We start from the raw sequence: 19351 nt of genomic DNA on the forward strand, positions 1-19351 counted from the left end.
AAAGTACAGCTCGCGTGACTGTAGACTCCGGTCACCTCCTCCCTTATGTTTAATGCTGTATTTTATATACTGAAATATGAAGATGTGCTCTCATGTTATTTTTTTCAGATGTGTAGGGTTTTTTTCTTTGTCATCTCTCATCTGTAAATGAATGAATTAATGTTCCATCAGCCTTTACTCTGTTTGACACAGGATCAGAAACTCACACAACATATTAAGTATATAACAATTTATTTAAACAGTAGCAGTGTAGGATATTTGGTCCCTGGGTTTTAAAAACAACAGGACAACATTATTCAGATCCAGTTATAAGTCAACAAAATGAAAAGAAAAGCACAAAAGTGTTTTTTTTTTCTGTGCACATGGCGACTGAAAAGGAAGTGACAGATTTATTCGCTATAGAAACTGTGTCCAAAACCCAGCAAACCCCATTATTTATAAAAACGATAACAGATGAAATGTTCTGTTTTCTAAAACGATGGCCTCAGCATGTCTGTGAAACCTAACTACCCGTTAACAGGCTGTTCAGTGGCGACAGACACGTGAGCTGTAAACTTACCCACGTCTTGGTATAATGAGACCACGTGGTTGGTCTTCAGAACACATTACGAGGCCACTGAAAATAGAAAATGACAACAGTCATGTACACAAAAATAAAACGTCTATTCTATGTGCCACAACCTTTGGAGATTTCTGTTCTAAAATATTCATTACATGGGGCATAATTTTAAATATTGTACTTTTAAAAACAAACGGCAGAATCTCCGAACGAATGGCTTCAACTGAAACTGTTCACAGAGGCACAGAGTAAGCGTTCATGGCTGTCAGCGTGTTAGCAGATCGTTCCGTTTATACATCCTCTTCCTCCTCTTCGTCCTCGTAGTATCGGTTTCGTTTGATCATTTCCTCCACCGTCAGCACCTCCTGCTGCTCCTCTTTATCATCCACCTCCTCGCTGTCCCAGAATCCCACATCCTGAGATGACCGGCAGGCCTCCACCTCTCCCTCAGGAGATGAGATGGCTGTGGGCTCTGTTGGCATCTCCAACACACCTCCATCTTCTTCCTCTTCCATCTTCTCCTCGTCTTCCTCCTCCTGCTCAGGTTGTCCTCCTGGAGCGTCGTCTTCCTCCTGGGTGAGATGAAGTTCAGTCATGTCCTCGCTCTTCGTCTCCCCCTCCTCCCCCTCCTGCTCCTCCTCCCCTGAGCTGGTGTGAACGTCCACACAGCTGTCCTCGGTGGGCGTCTGGCTGTCTGACGACTGGCCGCCGTGCTGCAGCTCCATGCTCGAGGGTTCGGGGCTGAGCTGCCGGTCGTCCACAGGTGGAGGCGGACTCTCTCTTCTGGCCTCAGAAGCAGGAGTGTCTCCGGTTTGTCCTGCCAGCATGAAGGGCATGCTGCGCTCCTTCAGGGACGAGCTCCGGCGCAGGGAGGACATCTCTCTGGCCTGTTCAGGGGGTGAGGAGGGGGAGTCCTCCTCTGGTGGCCACTTGGCTCTGATGGGCTTCCCAGCAGAGCCCCCCTCTGTGGTTGCTGCGGCTCCAGTGCCGCTGTCCTCCGGCTCTGTGCGTGGCGGCCAGGAGATTTTCAGCCGGCGGGTCTCTGTGGGTCTGTCGGCCTTCTCTGACGATCCCTGTCCCAGAGCCTCCATAGTGGCCATCAGCACGTTGACTTTGGCCAGCGGGGAGTCTTCCACACTGGGGCTTTCCAGGTCTGAGGCCGGGGCCGGACTCCGGATCACCAGCTTGGTCTGAGCGTTGGACTGCGGTGACGTCTCACCGCCCTCGCCTTTGCTCTCCCACAGCTCCTTGTGGGGCCGGTGGCCGAAGCCCTCGTCGTAGTTGCCCTTGGCCTTGAAGAGTTGGCAGAAGTGCGGCTTGCAGTAGACGTTGTTGTGCAGGGAGGCGTAGTTCGCCAAACTGGACGGAGAGAGGAATGAAACATTTATTCATTTACACTCAGGGGCCCAATGTGCCAACAGTTCAACTGGGGGGCCACACATGCTGAGTCAATATCCCCCCACATCTACTGAAAAGAAAAGAAGTGACCTTTATGTTTGAGTCCTCCTCACCTGAGCTTGGTGTTGCAGTGCGAGCAGCGGAAACAGGAGCTGTGGTAGACGTGCTGGTTGGCCACCAGCCTCTCCAGAGGATAAACCGTCTTCCGACACGACACGCAGGTCTCCCTCACCGGCAGCCGGAAGCTCTGCAAGCAAAAAGTACGTTGGTTCATTCACACAAAAACATAAATGTGACGCGAGGTGAAAGTTCCAGGTGGAGACTTACTCTGGGCGTCTTGGGCTGAGGAGAGTCTTTGTGAATGGAGGATGCTGGGGTTCCAGGACCAGAACCTGCGGGACCACATGATGATCAAGGTGAGAAAAGGCAGTGACACACTCTGAACACTAGAGGGAGCTGTTCTAAAAGAAAAGTGTTTGGCTTTTCCCACATAAACTTTCATGTCGATGCTCAAGAGTTTGGAAATAAATTTTACTCCTGATGATCCCAATGATTATTTGTACAGAAATGATAATAATAAATGTTCCTCATCACACAGAGTGGATCCTCTACATTTCTGAGTTAGAATAATTAACCTCAGCTGTTTAAATTTTGTGTTTTTCCATTAACATCTGCTCTGAAGAGAACTCGTTACAGGAGAAAATTCCTATCACCTAGAGTCATATGAAGACATGGAAAGAAAATTACCGTTGCTCTCTGCAGTAAAACCCTTCCTGTTGTTTGGTTCAGACTCTGGACTCTGTAACAGAGAAAGAACATGTGAGAAAAAACATCCGTCATGTTTGTTTGTTTGTTAAAAAGTTCTACATCACAAACGGTCACATATTTCGACGTGGCCGGTTTTACGTGCACTGTGCCTGGAACGTTTGAGTTAAAGTCAGACTCCTCACCATGTCCAGAGTGCACGGGGGGACGTTCTCCTTCTGCTTTCCACAGAAACTGTCCAGCGGATCACTCTGAGAAAAGAGACAAGAGACAAAGTGTAAAAACACACAGTGCTCCTTCCTACATGACAGTTTCATCCTTTGACACTTTGACTGTCTGAGCTGCCTGTCGACCGTTTCTTTGCTTATGACGCTCTGATGAGACGCATCTTGGCCGCCTCCAGTCCAGAGTTAGTTTGGGTGATTGGATTTGACTAAGCAGTCACCTTGAAAGCTTTGGTGTCAGGCAGAGAAGTCATGTAATGTTGAAATGAAACCCTGAACCCTGTGCGAGTTCGGTTGGGGGAACTTTGGTCTGATTTCAGGTTTTTTCGTATCCAGATAAAATCCACGTGATTTAATAAACTTTAGTTTACACTTCGCAAAATCACAAACCTGACTGCAGTCTCTGTCGCTGTTAACATACCTGAATTGTCTAGTTACGATAATAACAGCTAACAGCTGTCCAAATCCAGACACTTAAAGAACATTGAGTATTCATATACTACACATGCATCTGGCAGACACAGACGCCTTTACACCTTTTCATTACTGAGACTTTCCATGTTGGTCTCAAACGTATTCTTGTTGCATTGACACCTGTTTTTTTTAAAGTCTCTGACAGCTGTTCGATCTGCAGATGCATGTGTGGGACCTGTTCTGTATTTACTGTTGACTCTCTAATAAACTTAAAAAAAAAAAAAAAAAAAAAAACCCTTAAGATTTTTAAGTCTCCAGGTTTAGAGCTCTGATGATGTTGTGGTTTGGGGTCCAGGGCCTCAGAAGATGGTAGTTCTAAACATGACCGGTGGACTGACCCTGTGATATCTTGGTAGTTTAGGCCACTGGGGACCAAGGAGGCCCACGGTTACTCACACTGACTGAGGTGGGAGGGACATCCTGTTTGGAGATGGCAGCTTGATAGAGGGCCATCCTGTCCCGGAGAGGAGTGGACTCTGCAAGGCTTCCATCTGGTACACAACAACACACAAACACACATATTTACACACAGTATTGTCCAATGAATGTACAATGATGCAAAAGATTGGTTGTGATTAATTAAATTTCACCACAGTGCATTTTCCTTGTTTATGAAACTTAATTTCTTGAGGTTTTTGGGCATCGTTAACGTCGTTCGTCTCAGTTTTTCCTTCAAACTGTTAGGAACTGGTTTTACTTGACTTGCTCGCTGTAGCTTACAACAACCTACAGACAGTGTAACAGAATCTTTGACTGATTGGATCGATGTGTTTCCTCATGTTGGCATCTGTTGCCAACATGAGGAACATCTGTTGAATTCTTCATTACAAAGACGACGGTTCCTGTTCAGGACGGACAGATTTTTTTTTTTTTGTTTTTCCATCCATCCCAGTTCAGACGGAGTGCAGGCCGTGCTGGTTAGTCATGCAGACTGTGGAAAGGAACATGGGGTCAGGAGTCGCGTGCACAGCAGAGGGAAACAGGAGTTCGTCTCTTCCTGTGCTCTCTGAAGCGGTCTGCTGATCACAGTGCTTTTACAGAGGCGGGCCTGTGTCGTCACTTCTGAGCTTTTCATTTCTGGGAAGGATGTAATCCATCCAGAGGAAGGCAGGACAACACTCGGTGTTCTGGAGGACATTGTTTGTGACTCACTGAACAGTTCCAGAGAACAACGCTGGATGTGCAGATTACGTGACTGAAACAAGGGTTTTGTAAATCGGAGCCCATTTGAGCAGCGTAGCTTTTTGCTCCTCACCTTAACACAAATATATCAGTCTTTACATTTGTTTTTAAAGCAGCTGTAATCAGTATTTTTGATTATACTGCTTTTGTGTGCAAAGTGTCACTCAAAGAAACAAAATCCACAGATAGTTACTGAGATTATGTCATCTCTACAGAGGGTTTTAGCGTTTTTCAGATCCTTGTTTTGATTTTCTGATTTTTTGAGCTTCACTGCTTTGCTTCACTCCTGTTTTCAGCCCCGAACAGCAAACAGTCACAGTTGAAGACCAGATGCTGAACATATCAGAGCATTTAGCAGCTAAAGGGTCAAATATTTCCCTTAGGAGTTGGTAGAGACCAAACACAGAGCTAAAAGAGGAGGAAGACTGGACTTGGACTCATCAGATGGACACAGACGTGACTACAAATGAACAGTAATGTTGCTCTTTGCCATTTTTTCAACGTTGTGGTAAAAAAAAAAAAGTTTACCTTCATTAAACTATGAGTAAATATGATTAAACGTTGGGATTTACACACCCAGCAGTTAATTTATATCCACCTGATGAATTTAAGGCCAGTATTCACTCTCTTTTAGCTCTGTTTTGGTCTCCTCATGTTCACCAACGAGTCTCTGACTTTGTGTGTTGTTCGGTGCTGAGCAGGTTGTGCATTTATCAGCAGTGACAGTTCGTAAAGCTGATGTAAAACCAAAATAATGAGCTGAAAGACGCTAAAATGCTTAGTAGAACTGAGGGGAACTGGAGAGTCGGGTGACAGTTCTTGAGCGCCCCCTTTCACTTTAGTGATTTCATTTATCGTTAATGTAAAATATTGATAAAAGCAGCTTTAACGAGAGAACAGAAAAAATGACGGCTGCGTATTTATATATTTACAGTCTAACTGGTACTAAATTATATGGTACATCACTGTTCTCCTGTATAATATACTCATATGTGCCATTAGCAAGTTAAAACAGTGGCACTGTGATCACACGAGATGCTACAGGTGCTGTTTCTGAGCACGTTTTCACTCTCCTCACTTCCTGTCATCTCTATGATAAAAATGCCCAAAAACTAAATTATAACAAACATATGCATGTACCTCCTAGTAGCGGGTCCATGTTGGCAGTGTTACCGTTGTTACCTCTACCTGTCTGCTCCCTGGACACCTGCAAAAAAAACACACACGCACACACAGACACACACACACACACGGTCAGGGGGTGTAGAAAATAAAAATATAAAGCTGAAGTCAAAGCACAAAAAACAGCCTCCATGTTTCCTGTACGGCCTCTTTAAACACACTGCAGCACACACACACTATGGCACACACACACACTCATTTGATGCTCACATGTTTCGGCCGGTGGAGCAAACAGACTGGAGGCGCTAACGTCCGTCAGGATGATCAAAGTGTAGAGGGATGAACGAAACGAAAAGACAAGAGGTAAAGAGTGTGTGTGTGTGTGTGTCTGCTCGTCCAGTCCAAACCACTTTAATCCCCTTATGAGCTCAGAGAGACGGAGTCTGAGACAGACACCCCGTCTGTCCACAGCCACCAGCCAGAAAACAAACTGATCATTTCTCTGTTGTGGTTTTCAGACCTTCTGTTTTTTTGGGTTTTTTTTTTTTTTTTTTTTTTTTTAATACCTGAAAACTACGAAAATATAGAAATTCAACCATAATCTCTTCGTAAAACTCTAAAACTCTGACCTGACCCGGCTCAGAGCTGTGTTTACGATCAGTTTCTGAGGAACCTGTGCTTTCGTCCTTCACACATCTTTCATCAATCTGGTGAAGTCACATCAGCCGACAAGTCTCAACTCTCCTGCAGCCGTCAAACCTCTCCCACTGACTGTCACGCCAAGTCCTCCGTCCAACATGAGGAAACACATCGATCCAATCAGTCACTTCTGGTCCAGATTACACAACACAGCGACTGTGACGCTTCCACGCATTTAACCTCCAGTCTGGAAGAGCAGCGAGCGACTCGCCTTCACTGTGGCGCTTAAAAACATCGAATGAGTGGTTTTCACTCTGCGTGCTGATTTAGATTCAGTCTGCAGGCTTCAGCAAGTAAAGATTTCACAACAGAAAACAAAGCTGAGGTGACTGCAGGTGAAACACAACCAGTACGGTTCAGACAAGTCAAAGCTCATCAGTGAATCATGGCTCAGTCCTGCACTTCTGGCATCTTTTCATTACACTAACCTTTGAAAACACACCATCACACACCTGTGGGACAATTTAGCCTTGGTGCTGTTACTTTAGGTGATTTTCGGTTGTAAAAAGAGATTGTAAACGTAACTGTTGAGGGACAGTAACCTTTTTATTTTGGGTGCATCGCGGGGGCGTCTATAAAGAGGTTTAATCTTCCAGCCACGAACTAAACTTTAATCCTTTTATCAGGTGAACAGTACGAGCCAGAGCAAAAGAGATGATGTCATGTGAGGGCGAGTCTGAGTCAGGGGTGAGTTAAACGCACAATCATAAATAATGCACACGTATCATAACGTGCACACGGCTGAATCATGACTGTGGGCAGGAACACCGAGTTACACAGCGAGTTAGTGCCTCAGACAAATCACAGCAAAAGAAACCATCATCATCATCATCATAATAATGGATCTGTCCCCAAAGGTGGATTATCTCCCAGACTAGCTCATGTAGCTCTGCATGTGTGTGTCTGTGATGAGGGGATGTAAACATGGGGCGGGGGTCAGTGGGATGTAAACAGGCAGGCGGACCATACGAGGCCAGGCTGGGTCTCAGGAGGCTGGATCAGCAGGCTAGACAAAGAATCTGCCGCTAATCCTGATACTATTAAAGCTCACATTCAGACTGACAGACTGACTTGCAGTTCCCCTTGTGACCCCGCCCTGTCCCTGAACACACCGCACACACACACACACAAATACAAACACACAGTTTACCAAAGACAATACCCTGTTAGTTTACCAAAACAAAGACAGGAGAGGAAGGCACCAACGGAGTGAGTTAACAGCCTTTAAACACAGTAATGCAGCCAGGCCATGACTCAGTAACACAGTTCAAAGTGATGAAAGGAGCCACTGATAAGGTCAGCTCGTGAAGTGGACTCTGAGAAGCTGTTTTCAGCCGTGTGGTCTAAAAGGCCTCTTTCAGCCGCAGTGAAAACATCCTAATCCAGCAGAGCGGTCAGCACAAACACACGGGAGAAGTAAGAGCAGTGTCTCAGGGTGATGAAGCCGAGGCCTGTTAAACAAAGACAGAAAGAAACACCACACGGACGTATAAATGAAAGCAGCATAGCTACCTCTCCTCAAGGGACACGGAGTGAAAAGGAAAAAGAAAAGCCACACGGGACGAAGAGTCAGAAGAGAAACCGAGGTGAAGCCGGTTCTCCGGAGTTTTCGGATCGTGTGACTGAATCCAGCAGAGACGGGACTTTACACCAGCAGGACCAGGACTGAGCTCCAGAGCAGAGAGGCACTGACTGAGCAGAGCAGCCCAGTCTGGCTTTTGGCAGGGGAGATGTGGCGAAGGGTCCCTGGGGACGGTTTCAGGGGGCAGGAGGAGGTGGGGAGATAGACTGGGTGGGAATAGGAAAGGCGACAGGGAGCAGGTGTTCCTAGGGGGGTGCAATTCAAAGGGGGGTGTGGCCGGATGAAGGTGGGGATGATGACAGGAGGGGAGGCAAAGTGTGTCATGGTGGTACAGATGGGTAAGATGAGGGGGGGGGGGGGGGCTTTTTTGTGTTGTTTTTTTTTCCTGTGTCACAGTGCCCCAGCTTCAGAATAAAGAGGCAGGCGTACGGGGGTGGAGTCATTTGGGACAGGAGGGTGGTGGAGGAGCAGCTGGTGTGGGAGGGGAGGGGAGGGGAGGGGAGGGGGGACAGTGGGAGTGAAGGAGGGAGGATAGGTGGGGCTGAGCTGTGTGAGTGTGTAGGGAAGGACGGGGGGGTTCCAGGCATGCGGGGTGAGGGTCAATTAATTTCACAGTGCCTCATGACTGTATGCTTCCCCCGACCCAGGGAGGGGAGTCGAGAGGGGCTTTCATTAGATAAGAACTGTGGGGGGGGGTTTGGCCTTTATTGGGCAGTGGTAGAAAATGGGTTTAGAACTGCCTCTTATGTATTTCATTTTTATATCTTATTCTTTGTAATCTCCTTTTTGATTTTGCCTCCTTTGCACCAAAGCAAGGAAGGGGTTAGAAAAAAGTAACCTGATGATGACGCTAAATGAAAAGTCAGCTGATCACCAGAGTGACTATGATTGACCTTGATTAGGGACACGAATGTGTCACGAATACGTGTGACAAATATCATGGTAATCCATGCAGTAGCAGCCGTTGAGATTTTTTTACTCAACATTTACAGATGTTGACCTCATGACGATGCCGGAGGAAAAGTCAGGGGATCGTCACAGTCATAAGTGTTGCTCATCTGGGCACCAAGAATGTCTCCAGGAAATTTCATGGTCATTCATCCAATAGTTGTTGAGATATTACAGTCGCAGACACGCTGCTAGCAAAGAAGAAAAAAGGACAAAGTGAAGGTTTCAGATCTCTGAGGATGTGCAGAAGAATGAAAGAGAAAGAGATGGAAGAGGAAGAGAAAGTGGACGACAGGGATGATTGATGGGGCGGGGCGGGGAGGGGAGGGGGTGCGGGGGGGGGGGGGGGGGCTGGCCTTAAGCGGAGACGGTCAGATCAGCTGTCTGCAGTCATGAGCCTGCACCATTACATCATCTGCCCTGTGAAGAGCAGTTCAACAAAGGGAAGCAGAAAGGCCCGGCTTCAGCTTTACAGTGGGGGCTATTGTACAAGTCCCTGCACAGCGGGTCTGCAGGACTGTATAGATCTAGTATCACTGCTCGAGGATTTCCCCCAAACAATTCCTCCTTTGGTAAGAAAACTATGCAACATTCAATAAAAGAGTCTCCAAATCCCTCCAACTCCCTGTAGCGCTCCTTGATCTCACTTTTTAAAAGCCCACATAGGAGGTCAGTGTTGAGCTGCAAGTGGTGCAGAGTCTTTGTTCAGCACATTTTAATGTGTGTGTTTTTTTTTTTTTTTCTGGCAGGAACCCTCCTTTTGTTGGTGCTGGATCTGAGGTTTAAAAGATAAGTCTGGTGATTTTCTATGTTTTCCTTATTCTCAACAAATATCATGAAAAGATCAAAACAACCCATGGATTTATCCTAACACCACATACCGAATATGTGTGTTTGTCATCCAACTTTCCCCAAAATGTCTAACTATTCTTTTAAAGCCGATTTCTGTTGTTAGAAGGAACCGATGGTGCAGAGGAGATTTTTCATGGGATTTGTGGACAGATAGAAAATATTGAGCATCGTCATCTTTATCCTTTCAGAACATCACTGCATGATTGCTGATGGTTAATGGGATAAAACATTTACGGTAATGGACGAGCAGAAACTCTGAGAGGAGTGGCTGTTCGCCTGGGGAGCTGTCTGCTCACTGAGCTGTTCTCACGAAGCTGAAACTCAAAACGAAAGTCAGAGAGAGTCGAGTGGGTTTGCTCTCACATTTGTTTTGTATTTACTGCCTTCAGAGAAGAAAACCTGTGAGAATCTCAGACTTAAACCTGTAATAATTGATTGTTTCTTGGCCACTTGGGAGCAACAGAAACAAGCTGATATGGTGATTGTGTTGGAAAACAATATCGTCATTAAATTCATGTTTTTGTTCACCTTACAAAATTAGGCCCAATATTCACCCTCTTTTAGATGTTTTTGCATTTATTTACTGTTTGCATTTAATGCAGCATTTAGCTGCTAAATGGTGCATGGAGGGTTTTTATATCTCTTGAAAACTGAAAACCGCTTCCTGCTGCGTTTGAAAACGGCGCTATGAGAGCGGTGGGAGTGAACCAAAACAATGAGCTGAAAGATGCTAAAATGCACTATAAAGTCTGGAGATAAATCACAACAAATGAGACTTTTCAAAATAAAAATACAGATTACAGCAGCATGCAATGAATTGACTGGGAGGCTTCAACAGCTGAAGTCCAGCTGATTTTAGGTCAGTGGTGTTTTGTGGGTTGTTAATTTTTTTTTTTTTTTTTTTTTAAACACTGAGACACTGGCACGCTTCTTACAGCCTCATAATGGCTCCTAATGTTTTCTCTCTCTCAGAAATGGGTGCTCTGTGTGGAGGAAACACAGCATGACCGTTGTTAACATGTCACACCTCGAGTATGAGCACTTTGCATTTTACACGCCTCAAGGAAACGCATGACCCGATGATAAATGCCTCCACTTTTATGCTCACAAACAACAATTAGCCGCCCCGGGGGGTGTGGGTGGGGGGGGGGGGGGGGGGGGGGGGGGGGTGAGGGGGCATGAAGTGCTGGTGCTCGCCGAGAGGATGTGCAAGTCAGCTGAGTGTGTGCGTGCTCGCGTATGTGTGTGTGTGTGTGTGATGAGATGACCGGTGGTGTAGTGAGGCTGCACCATGTGACTATAGCATGACAGCACTGGAGGGATCTGACCTCTTTGAGAACAAACAGACTTTTTTTTTTTTGTGTTATGTTCCTATTTTGTCTGACATGAAACTACAGAAGGTTCGTTAACTCAAAGTTCATCAACTTTTGACTCCATATTGTTAAAGTTCACAGTAAACTGTTTCTGTTATTCAAGCAAAGTACCTCAAAATTGACTCGAGCATATTTTTAAGTACTCGAGTATATTTTTCCACCGCCTTCATGTGTCCAGTGAGACATGAGGACAGACTTAAAAACCTGCTTGTCATTGTCACTGATGAGAAAAGATGAGAACTTGCCTTGTCGCTCAGGTTCTCTCCCTTCTCAAACATCATCTTCAGGCTGTTGAGGGGAACGCTCGGTTTCTCGCAGTCGGGCACTTCAGCTGATGCTGCTCCCTCCTGCTCCTCCGAATCTCTGCTGGGCTTCGCCTCCATGTCGGTCAGATCCTCGGGCTGAGCTGACTGGAGCCCGTTGGAGGTGGATTCACTGATCTCAGAGTGAACCGGTGCCTCCGGCTCAGCGTCGTGGTCCTGCGAGAGCCTGGTGGTTTTCAGGGTGTCAGACTGGGCCTTGATCTGTGACCTGGGCGCAGGTTTTGGGCCTGGTGATTGACTGATGGAGGTCTGAGGGTTGGACGACAACGGCTGCGGCTGCTGTTGTTGTTGTTCCCAGCGTTTCTTTAAAACACTCAGGTTCCCACTGAGCGGAGGTTCTGCAACCTGCAGAGAGAAACAACCGCCCAGCTGTTATCAACACACAGAGGTTCTATTCAGTCTGAGACTCAAAATGCAGTTTGATCCCGGCTCCCTGGCTCAGTTAAAAAGGCTGGTTTTATTTCAGTTTTTCTTTCTGACTTCCTGTCTGTGTCTCAGCTTCATCTGTCCCCTGAGTCGGATTTATACATTCAACTAGATGCTGCTCAAACTAAAGCTGAGACACACGAAATGTGTATCTGTCCAAATACTGGACCTGGACCTGTCTCTGCAAATACAGCTGGACCCAGGTTGAATGTAACTGCAACTACAAATTGTTCTCATTAATGATTAACCTGCTCATCATTTTCTCAGTTAACCAAATTAAATGTTTATCTATAAAATGTCAGAACGTAGAGAAGAAATGTGAGGTCACTGAAAGTCAATTTGTCTCACCCACAGTCCAACCGTTTCAGCTCCACAACACAAGCTGAGGTCTGAGGTCTTAGCTGAGATATTCAGTCAACCGTCACATAAGTTAAGTTAATCAACTAATCATCTCTGGTCACATGTCTCCCATACAGACTGTACAGTCCATCATGCGGATGTATAGTACATGAGCATATAAGAAAGATTATTTAAAGAGAGTAATGACAAGATCACTGCTAACCACTCAACAGCAGCTATAACGACAAGACTCTGGTGGAGAAGACACACTGAGGGATGCTTTCCACTCACTGAATCTGTTTTTAGTTTCCTCAGTGAATTCCATCAATGTTGGACTCACGCCACCTGATCCTCCAACCGCTGAATGAAGCAAAAAAACAAAACCAAAACAAAAAAAAACCCCACTGAAACTAAATATAACACCGGCCGCACACAAGTTAAACTACATGTCAGCGTTCATGCGACACTTTCAGCTACGTCTGAAGAAGAAAAGACAGTAAAAGATGGGAAACAGAAACAACTGCACAAAAGACAAAGAGCTGTGAGCAGCTCAGCATGCACGTCTGTAAACCTGGAGACAGAACAGAGAGCACAGGAGAAGAGCTGGGAAAAAAAAACTTTTCTAGTCAAAGTAGAGAGTTAAAAACCTGAGTGGGAGGAGGATGACCCCGGCTGTCCAGTTGGCGCTGTGGGTTTGTGTATACGTGTGTGTCTGTGTGTGCGCTGAATGTGTCTGCTGGCTGGAAATGCTACAAGCTGTCCCAGATGTGAGAGCCTTGAGAAGTGATCAGAGCAGAATGAAGTAACTAGCCCACCCCCTACAACACAGAGAGGGAAGGAAGGAGGGGAGGAAACAGAGAGGGAGTGAAGGGGATCGAGGGGTGAGGGGCAGGGAGGGGGCGGGGAGGGAGAGAAAATCAGAAACAGAGAGTCAGTGAAGGAAAGAGGGAAAATAAGTCCAGGAAATGAGAAAAAGGTAAAAAAAGGGAGAGAAACCGAAACAGAAGGCAAACAAACATCTTCACAAAGAGCTGCTCAGTGAATTATTCAGCAGAAATAATGATCCTCTGATAAACCCCCAAGACTGGTTTCTGTGTCAGACTTTATCTGAGGGACTGGAGCTGAGGAAAACCTCTGGCTAACACTGCTGCCTCGTACCCTCTTTACTTTTTCTGTGGATGAACATTCATGGTCCTGCATTACATTGCTCCTTTCAGTTTAAGGCCCACATCAGCCTGTTCACTCACTCACAGTCACAACGCTAACATGCTAATACCTATGCTTCTACCAAAAGTTTTTAAAACAAATGAAAATTTTGGCCTGATGATGAAAAGTTAAGGGATTCCCAGTTAAATTCATCCTGAGGGGACCATGAATGTGTGTAACAGAATTAATGGCACTGAATCCACTGAATATTTGTTGAGACATTTCAACTCAAGACCACAAATTCAACCCCATGGTGGCGCTAGAGGAGAAGTCAGGAGATCACTGGAGTCATTTAGATTCAGCTTCCGGGGACCATGAATGTCTGAGCTAAAACTTCAAAGCAATCCATCCAATAGTTGCAAAGTTAATTCAGCCTGGACCAAACACAGAAGCAGGCCAGTAGCGTTGTCTGAAGGAAGCCGTGACTTTTAAAACATTCGCTCTCTTGTATCTGGAAACACTACAGAGCCACAGCAGCAGCAGCGTGTTCTCCAATGAGCAACACGTCTACCTGAAATTGTAATGAAGCTCTCTGACCCCTGCTGCCCCCCCCTCTTCCACCCCCCCCCGCTGTGCTCTGTCCCCCACAGACACGGCACTAACGAGCCTCCCCACACAGATCAGGTGGGACGGAGGCGTCCTGTTACCGCTGCTGCCTGACAGCAGATGCCATTGTCGCTCGCCTGCCTGCTTTCGCCAGAGCTCTGGGCTCGGTGCTTCGGCAGGCGAGCGAGGAGACGCTGTCTCACCTTCAGATTCATGTCTCTGATATGAAGCCTCTCCGGCCTGAAACTGCAGCATGTGGATCAACAGGTGTGGCAGGAACGCCAGCAGCTGGATGTGTGTGTCGCACTGTACGAGTGTGATGGAGAGTAACTAAGTACATTTACTCAAGTTCTTTACATAAGTGCGATTTTACTTTTACTTAGATTTTCTCTAATTGACAAAAATTCTGAGTGCAGCTTTTTTCAGATCTCATTTTTCAAACAACACAACACATCTGCAGACGTTACTTTAGTCTGTGGGGAATTACGAAGAGCATTTTATACTATTTACTGTCATTTTATAAGCAAAAGGGATTAATCAAATAAATAAAAATAACTTAGCTACACACTTAAAATGCATGAGGAACAACACCTTTGATGCCTTAAGCTCATTTCGATGGTAATGTTAATGTCCTTTGACTCAAGTTTTTTTTTTTTTTTTTTAAGCAGGACTGAGTAAGTGAAGGACCTGAACACTTCCTCCACCACTGCGACAAAGTGAATCCGTGTGTGCAGACCAGACTGAATTTGGTTCTTACCGTTTTCTTCTTCTCTGTGTTGCCCTCCTCTGCTGCCATCTGGTACCTGAGCAGGAAGACAAGTTGTTGGACAGACGGTGAATGTGAGGACACTGAAGGAAAATTATGGCAAACAGAGTAAGAAGCAGAAGCATCTGGTCCTGCCCTTCCCTGTGATACACACCCGGGACATTAATATGAGATGTCCCTGATCCTCTGCAAAGACATGAGGTGATTTCAGGAGTTACAGTAAATCTGGATGGAAAATCTTCAGCCCACACAGTGGATTCCATCATCTGTCCATTTGTTTCAATAGGTTTTGTTGTGATTTTTTTCTTTATTCAAAGACCAAATTTAATGTCTCCTTAAAAAGACTTTCATCAGTGGAGAGTTTAGCACTATGAAATGTTTTACTGATTTTAAATCTAAAAACTGTCTCAGACATTTTCCTGCACTGCGAAGAATATAACTGATGGGAAAGCAAACTGTTGTTCATCTGGGAGACGCTGATAAAAAAAAAAATATCTGTTTCACAACATCCAAGGTAATTATGAAATGTTTGTTATCAGGATGAAATACACTGTAAACTCTCTTTTCTTTACCCACAGACGCAGAACAGCACTAACTCCTAGTGGTCAGATGAAGTAAATACAGAGAGGAAACCTCCCACCATGCAGCCACCTCCTCAATTCACACGTGAGTAACTTGATATGTTGTGTTTAACAGACCTGGGAGGTGGTGGTTTGCTTCTACAGTGAGTTCAGCTCAGTTTTACTCAGTAAAGTCTGTAAACCAGAGGGGGTGCAAACACAGCAGACAGTGACTGAGGCTGAGGCTGTGATAATCACATTTTTACAAAAAAAAAAAGAGGAAACTGAAAACAGCTGAGTGGCGAGAAAAGTGTGAGGGAGACCCACGGCCTCATTTCTGATCCGAGGCAGCACAGACAACTGGGCGAAAAAAAAAAAAAACAGACAGTGACTTATCTGCTGAGTGGATGCTGCTAAATTATTAAACTCATGGTCAAAGCCAGAGGCAGAGAGAGAGAGAGATAAGGTGAGGAGCGACTTACTTGGAGAAGCGCTCTGCGATGGCGTTGTTTTTACCCGGGCAGAGACGATGGACAGCTCCTTGGCGGTGACCCTCAGTGACTGGGACGCCCACTGCCTGCGGCTGAAGGGAGCGACGGAGGCCATGTTTGCTGTACGTCTGAGCGATCAATCTGCCTGACAGCTTCCTGTGAATGAAACTCTGCGGGAGAGGGGAGAGCGCAAAAAGGCAGGACGATGTTCATCCAAATAAAAACAAAACCGAGGCAAATAAGAGCATGTGCCGGAGGTGTGCTGCCGATTCCGCTTCCCTCTTCTCTGCAGCTTCACCAGCTTTAACACCAGCAAGCTGAAGCAGAAACACCCTTCCTGTGCACTGAAATTTTATGACCCCTTCTCACACTGCTGAATAAATGTCATACTTTCCTCTTTGTACGTAGTTACACAGGCTTTAGATCAAAAGCTGCCAGTTAGGCTTTTATCTGAGTACAAAACCTCAGCCAGAAATCGATGTATTTTGTCAGACTACACATTTGACTGTGTTACTGCTGCAGCACAGACCGGCCCCAGTGTCTGAGTCAGAAAGTCAATAGAGCACGTCACACAGCCATTGACCATCTGTTCCCTGTGTGACACTGCTGTAGCTGAGCCTCGAGGGCGACTACCAGCAGACAAGACAACTGATACGGCTGCATCACACAAAAACCCCCTTGTATAAACACACACACACACACTCTCTTTCACAATGCGCACACGTCTCTACCTGCCCGCCTCTTCTGCAGCCTCAGAGACTTGAGGCTAAGGGCATGCAGACGCACGCAGCAGCACCGTCAGCTCACAGTAAGTAACTGTCATCTGTGAGTTACACACGCTTCGGATGAGTTAAACAATGAGGTCGATGAGCGGGCCGATGACGACAGAGGCCCCAGGGTCTCGACTTGGAGGCCTGGACGTCACTCGGCAGGTGGGCCATTGTGGGATGTTGCCTAATTTGGACGGGCTCGTTAAGTCTTTGTGTTAAGTTTTCCTCAGCGACTGGAATGACACCCAGGAAACACTGTGACGGTATTTTATCATCAGAAAGATGCTCTGAGTCTGCTTCTAGATATCTAAGGAATATTACCATTATCACTCTAATTATTACTTTGTCAATTTCATATTTTTTGGCTGCAAAACATCAGAATTGTCTTCATTGTCTTCTTATCTGATGATTTGGGCTAAAACTAATAATTATTTTCATTACCCATTAATCTGTTTTGTTTGTTTTTTAGAAGCAGCAGACTCACACACACTGTAACCATCAGCTGTTCGGCATTTCTACATGATAAATGATCCATTTTCTGTCCATCAACTAGTCGATTATTCGATCATCACCACGCTCAGCATCACAGCGTCTCCCACCAAACACGAATGAATTCAGGTCACCAGTGTCACAAGGTTTAGATTGCAGGCAAAGCAGCATGTAAAACTGATGCAGTCCATGCAAAGCTTAGCTTCAAAGTCTCAGGGTCACAGGCAACAGAAAAACCTGCGACCTGGAGGTTGAAAAGAAGCAGAGCAAACCTGGATGCTTGATTTCAGATTTTAAAGATCAAAAGAACACATGGCTGCTGGATTTCAAACTTCAGAGAAACACAGAAAAAGTTTCAAACAGCTTAAACAAACATTTTTAACATTACTGAGTCACGTAAAGGAGAATAAAACAACAGCAATGGATTCAGAACACCTCCACCTACCTGTGACTATCTCTGCCGTTTCAGAAACTCTACATGCACATTTCCTTCTCTTTTCACTCCTCGGCTGCTTTCACCAGTGCTTTTGAGTAGACAGGGAAGTAGGAGGAGTCCCAGCGCTCCCATTTAACTCCTCTCAGCCAATGATGAAGCTGCTTTCACCTCCACCTGGCAGGTACAAGCTCGCCCTCCCCGTCCAATCAGAAGCACTGCTGGGCTCAGTGTAGCTACAAAGCAACCTGAAGGCATGTGGCGAGCCTGTGGGCCCTGTGTTCAACAACATGGCAGACAAGCAGCAGGGAGGGGGGCGGGGACAGGGGGCGGGGGGGGGGGGGGGGGGGGGGGGGAATCCCACACTGGATTCCTGGAAGCTGAGTGAACTGCAGACTCCTGACTGCCCACTTTCTCACAAGGTCAAGGGTTTAGAGGATGTGACTCATTCACAGTCCTGACTGACTCCACTGAAAGGAGGGGGGGGTGTTACAGAAAAGGGGAGGATGTGTTGCTTAAAGATAACTTTTTTTTTTCTTAATGAGACAAACAGAAATTACAACCTAAAATGAAGAATAAGGTGATTTCACATGCAGTGCCCAGAGTTTGGCCCAGTCACAGACCCTGACAGACTCGATCTGGTTCAGGACTCTGATGCAAACTACGCTGTCTGTCTATCATACAGGTGTACAATATGTTCACTGTATATACTACTAATACTTACTAATAACTGTAGCTTTTAGTAGCTGCAATTAATCGGCAGATTCTTTTCTCAATTAATCAATAAAACCTTTTATCTATAAAACTTCTTCACGTCTTCACATCTTGGTTTATCTGACCAACAGTCTAATCCCCAGAGATATTTAAATTACAACAATTTACAACAAGTTAAATCAGTAAATTCCCACGTGAGGAGCTGCAACCATCGTTTTTCTTGAAAAATTACTTTAATGATTATCAAACTAGTTGCAGATTCATTTAATTTTTCCTGTTCCAGCTGTATAAACAGTTTTTATTCACCATCTTAACTGAGGTAATTCTTCATCTGTTCTCCTCCACGTTGGGGGGTGGGGGGGTGGGGGGGAGGAGGGAGGAGGGGGGAGTGCACTGAGGCCCTCTGGGATAAAAGCTTTGTGGTGCCACTAAAGATTTTCAGATCCACCAGAGTCACATCTCAAACAGCGAGTCCGTCTAATCCCAAACACATGACGGCTGTGATTCTTTGGCTGTGGAGAGGGACTGGCCTCATCTCACCTCAGAAATTCCCAACAATTCCTGAGAATTCCGAGGTAAAGGTTAAAGCTAGTTTCACTTTCACCTGCAGCTTTCACGGCAGTCAGAACCTGAAGTCACTTTATGTTTCTTTTTGTTTTCTTTCCAAACATCAGCACATCAGCAGAAGTTTCCAGTGTAGAGAAGTGACTTCAGATTTCCAGTCTCACTTTGAGGAAATCCGTCTTTTTTAGAGCAATTCTCGAAACAATGCTCTGGTTCCAGCTTCTCCAGTGTGAGTTATGAACAACTTTTCTCTGTTTTCTATCATTAGAAACTAAAAATCTTTAAGTTTTGAAATATTTGCCTGTGACATTTTTCATTAAAAAGACAATGACAACAATAACAACCTCCTGTATGTCCCAGCTACATGTGTGTGCCACAGGCCAGACAGCAATCTACACAGGTAAATACACAAACGTCACAGTCCAAACAGGGACACACTCATCGAGCTCAATCTCAGATATGAAATCATCAGCACAGATCAGCGTCTGTGTTGTGACTCACTGTGTCATTAGCAAAGAGAAGCGTTCAGTTCATGTGTTGAAAAGG

At 45.6% G+C, this 19351-nt stretch overlaps 1 protein-coding gene across 1 annotated transcript; it reads right to left on the reverse strand.

The window, feature by feature from the left end:
- Positions 1-214: 214 nt before the first annotated feature.
- On the reverse strand, positions 215-17684 carry lima1a (LIM domain and actin binding 1a). Its single transcript, XM_041065141.1, is given in 12 exon segments — positions 215-1918; positions 2071-2204; positions 2285-2349; positions 2705-2756; positions 2908-2973; positions 3817-3911; positions 5743-5809; positions 11424-11846; positions 14776-14821; positions 15827-15863; positions 15866-16005; positions 17540-17684. Coding segments are annotated over 11 exon segments (2139 nt in total). The 5' UTR covers positions 15951-16005; positions 17540-17684; the 3' UTR covers positions 215-849.
- Positions 17685-19351: the final 1667 nt, after the last annotated feature.

This window comes from Toxotes jaculatrix, chromosome 2, assembly GCF_017976425.1.
Source record: "Toxotes jaculatrix isolate fToxJac2 chromosome 2, fToxJac2.pri, whole genome shotgun sequence".
Lineage (NCBI taxonomy): Eukaryota > Metazoa > Chordata > Actinopteri > Toxotidae > Toxotes > Toxotes jaculatrix.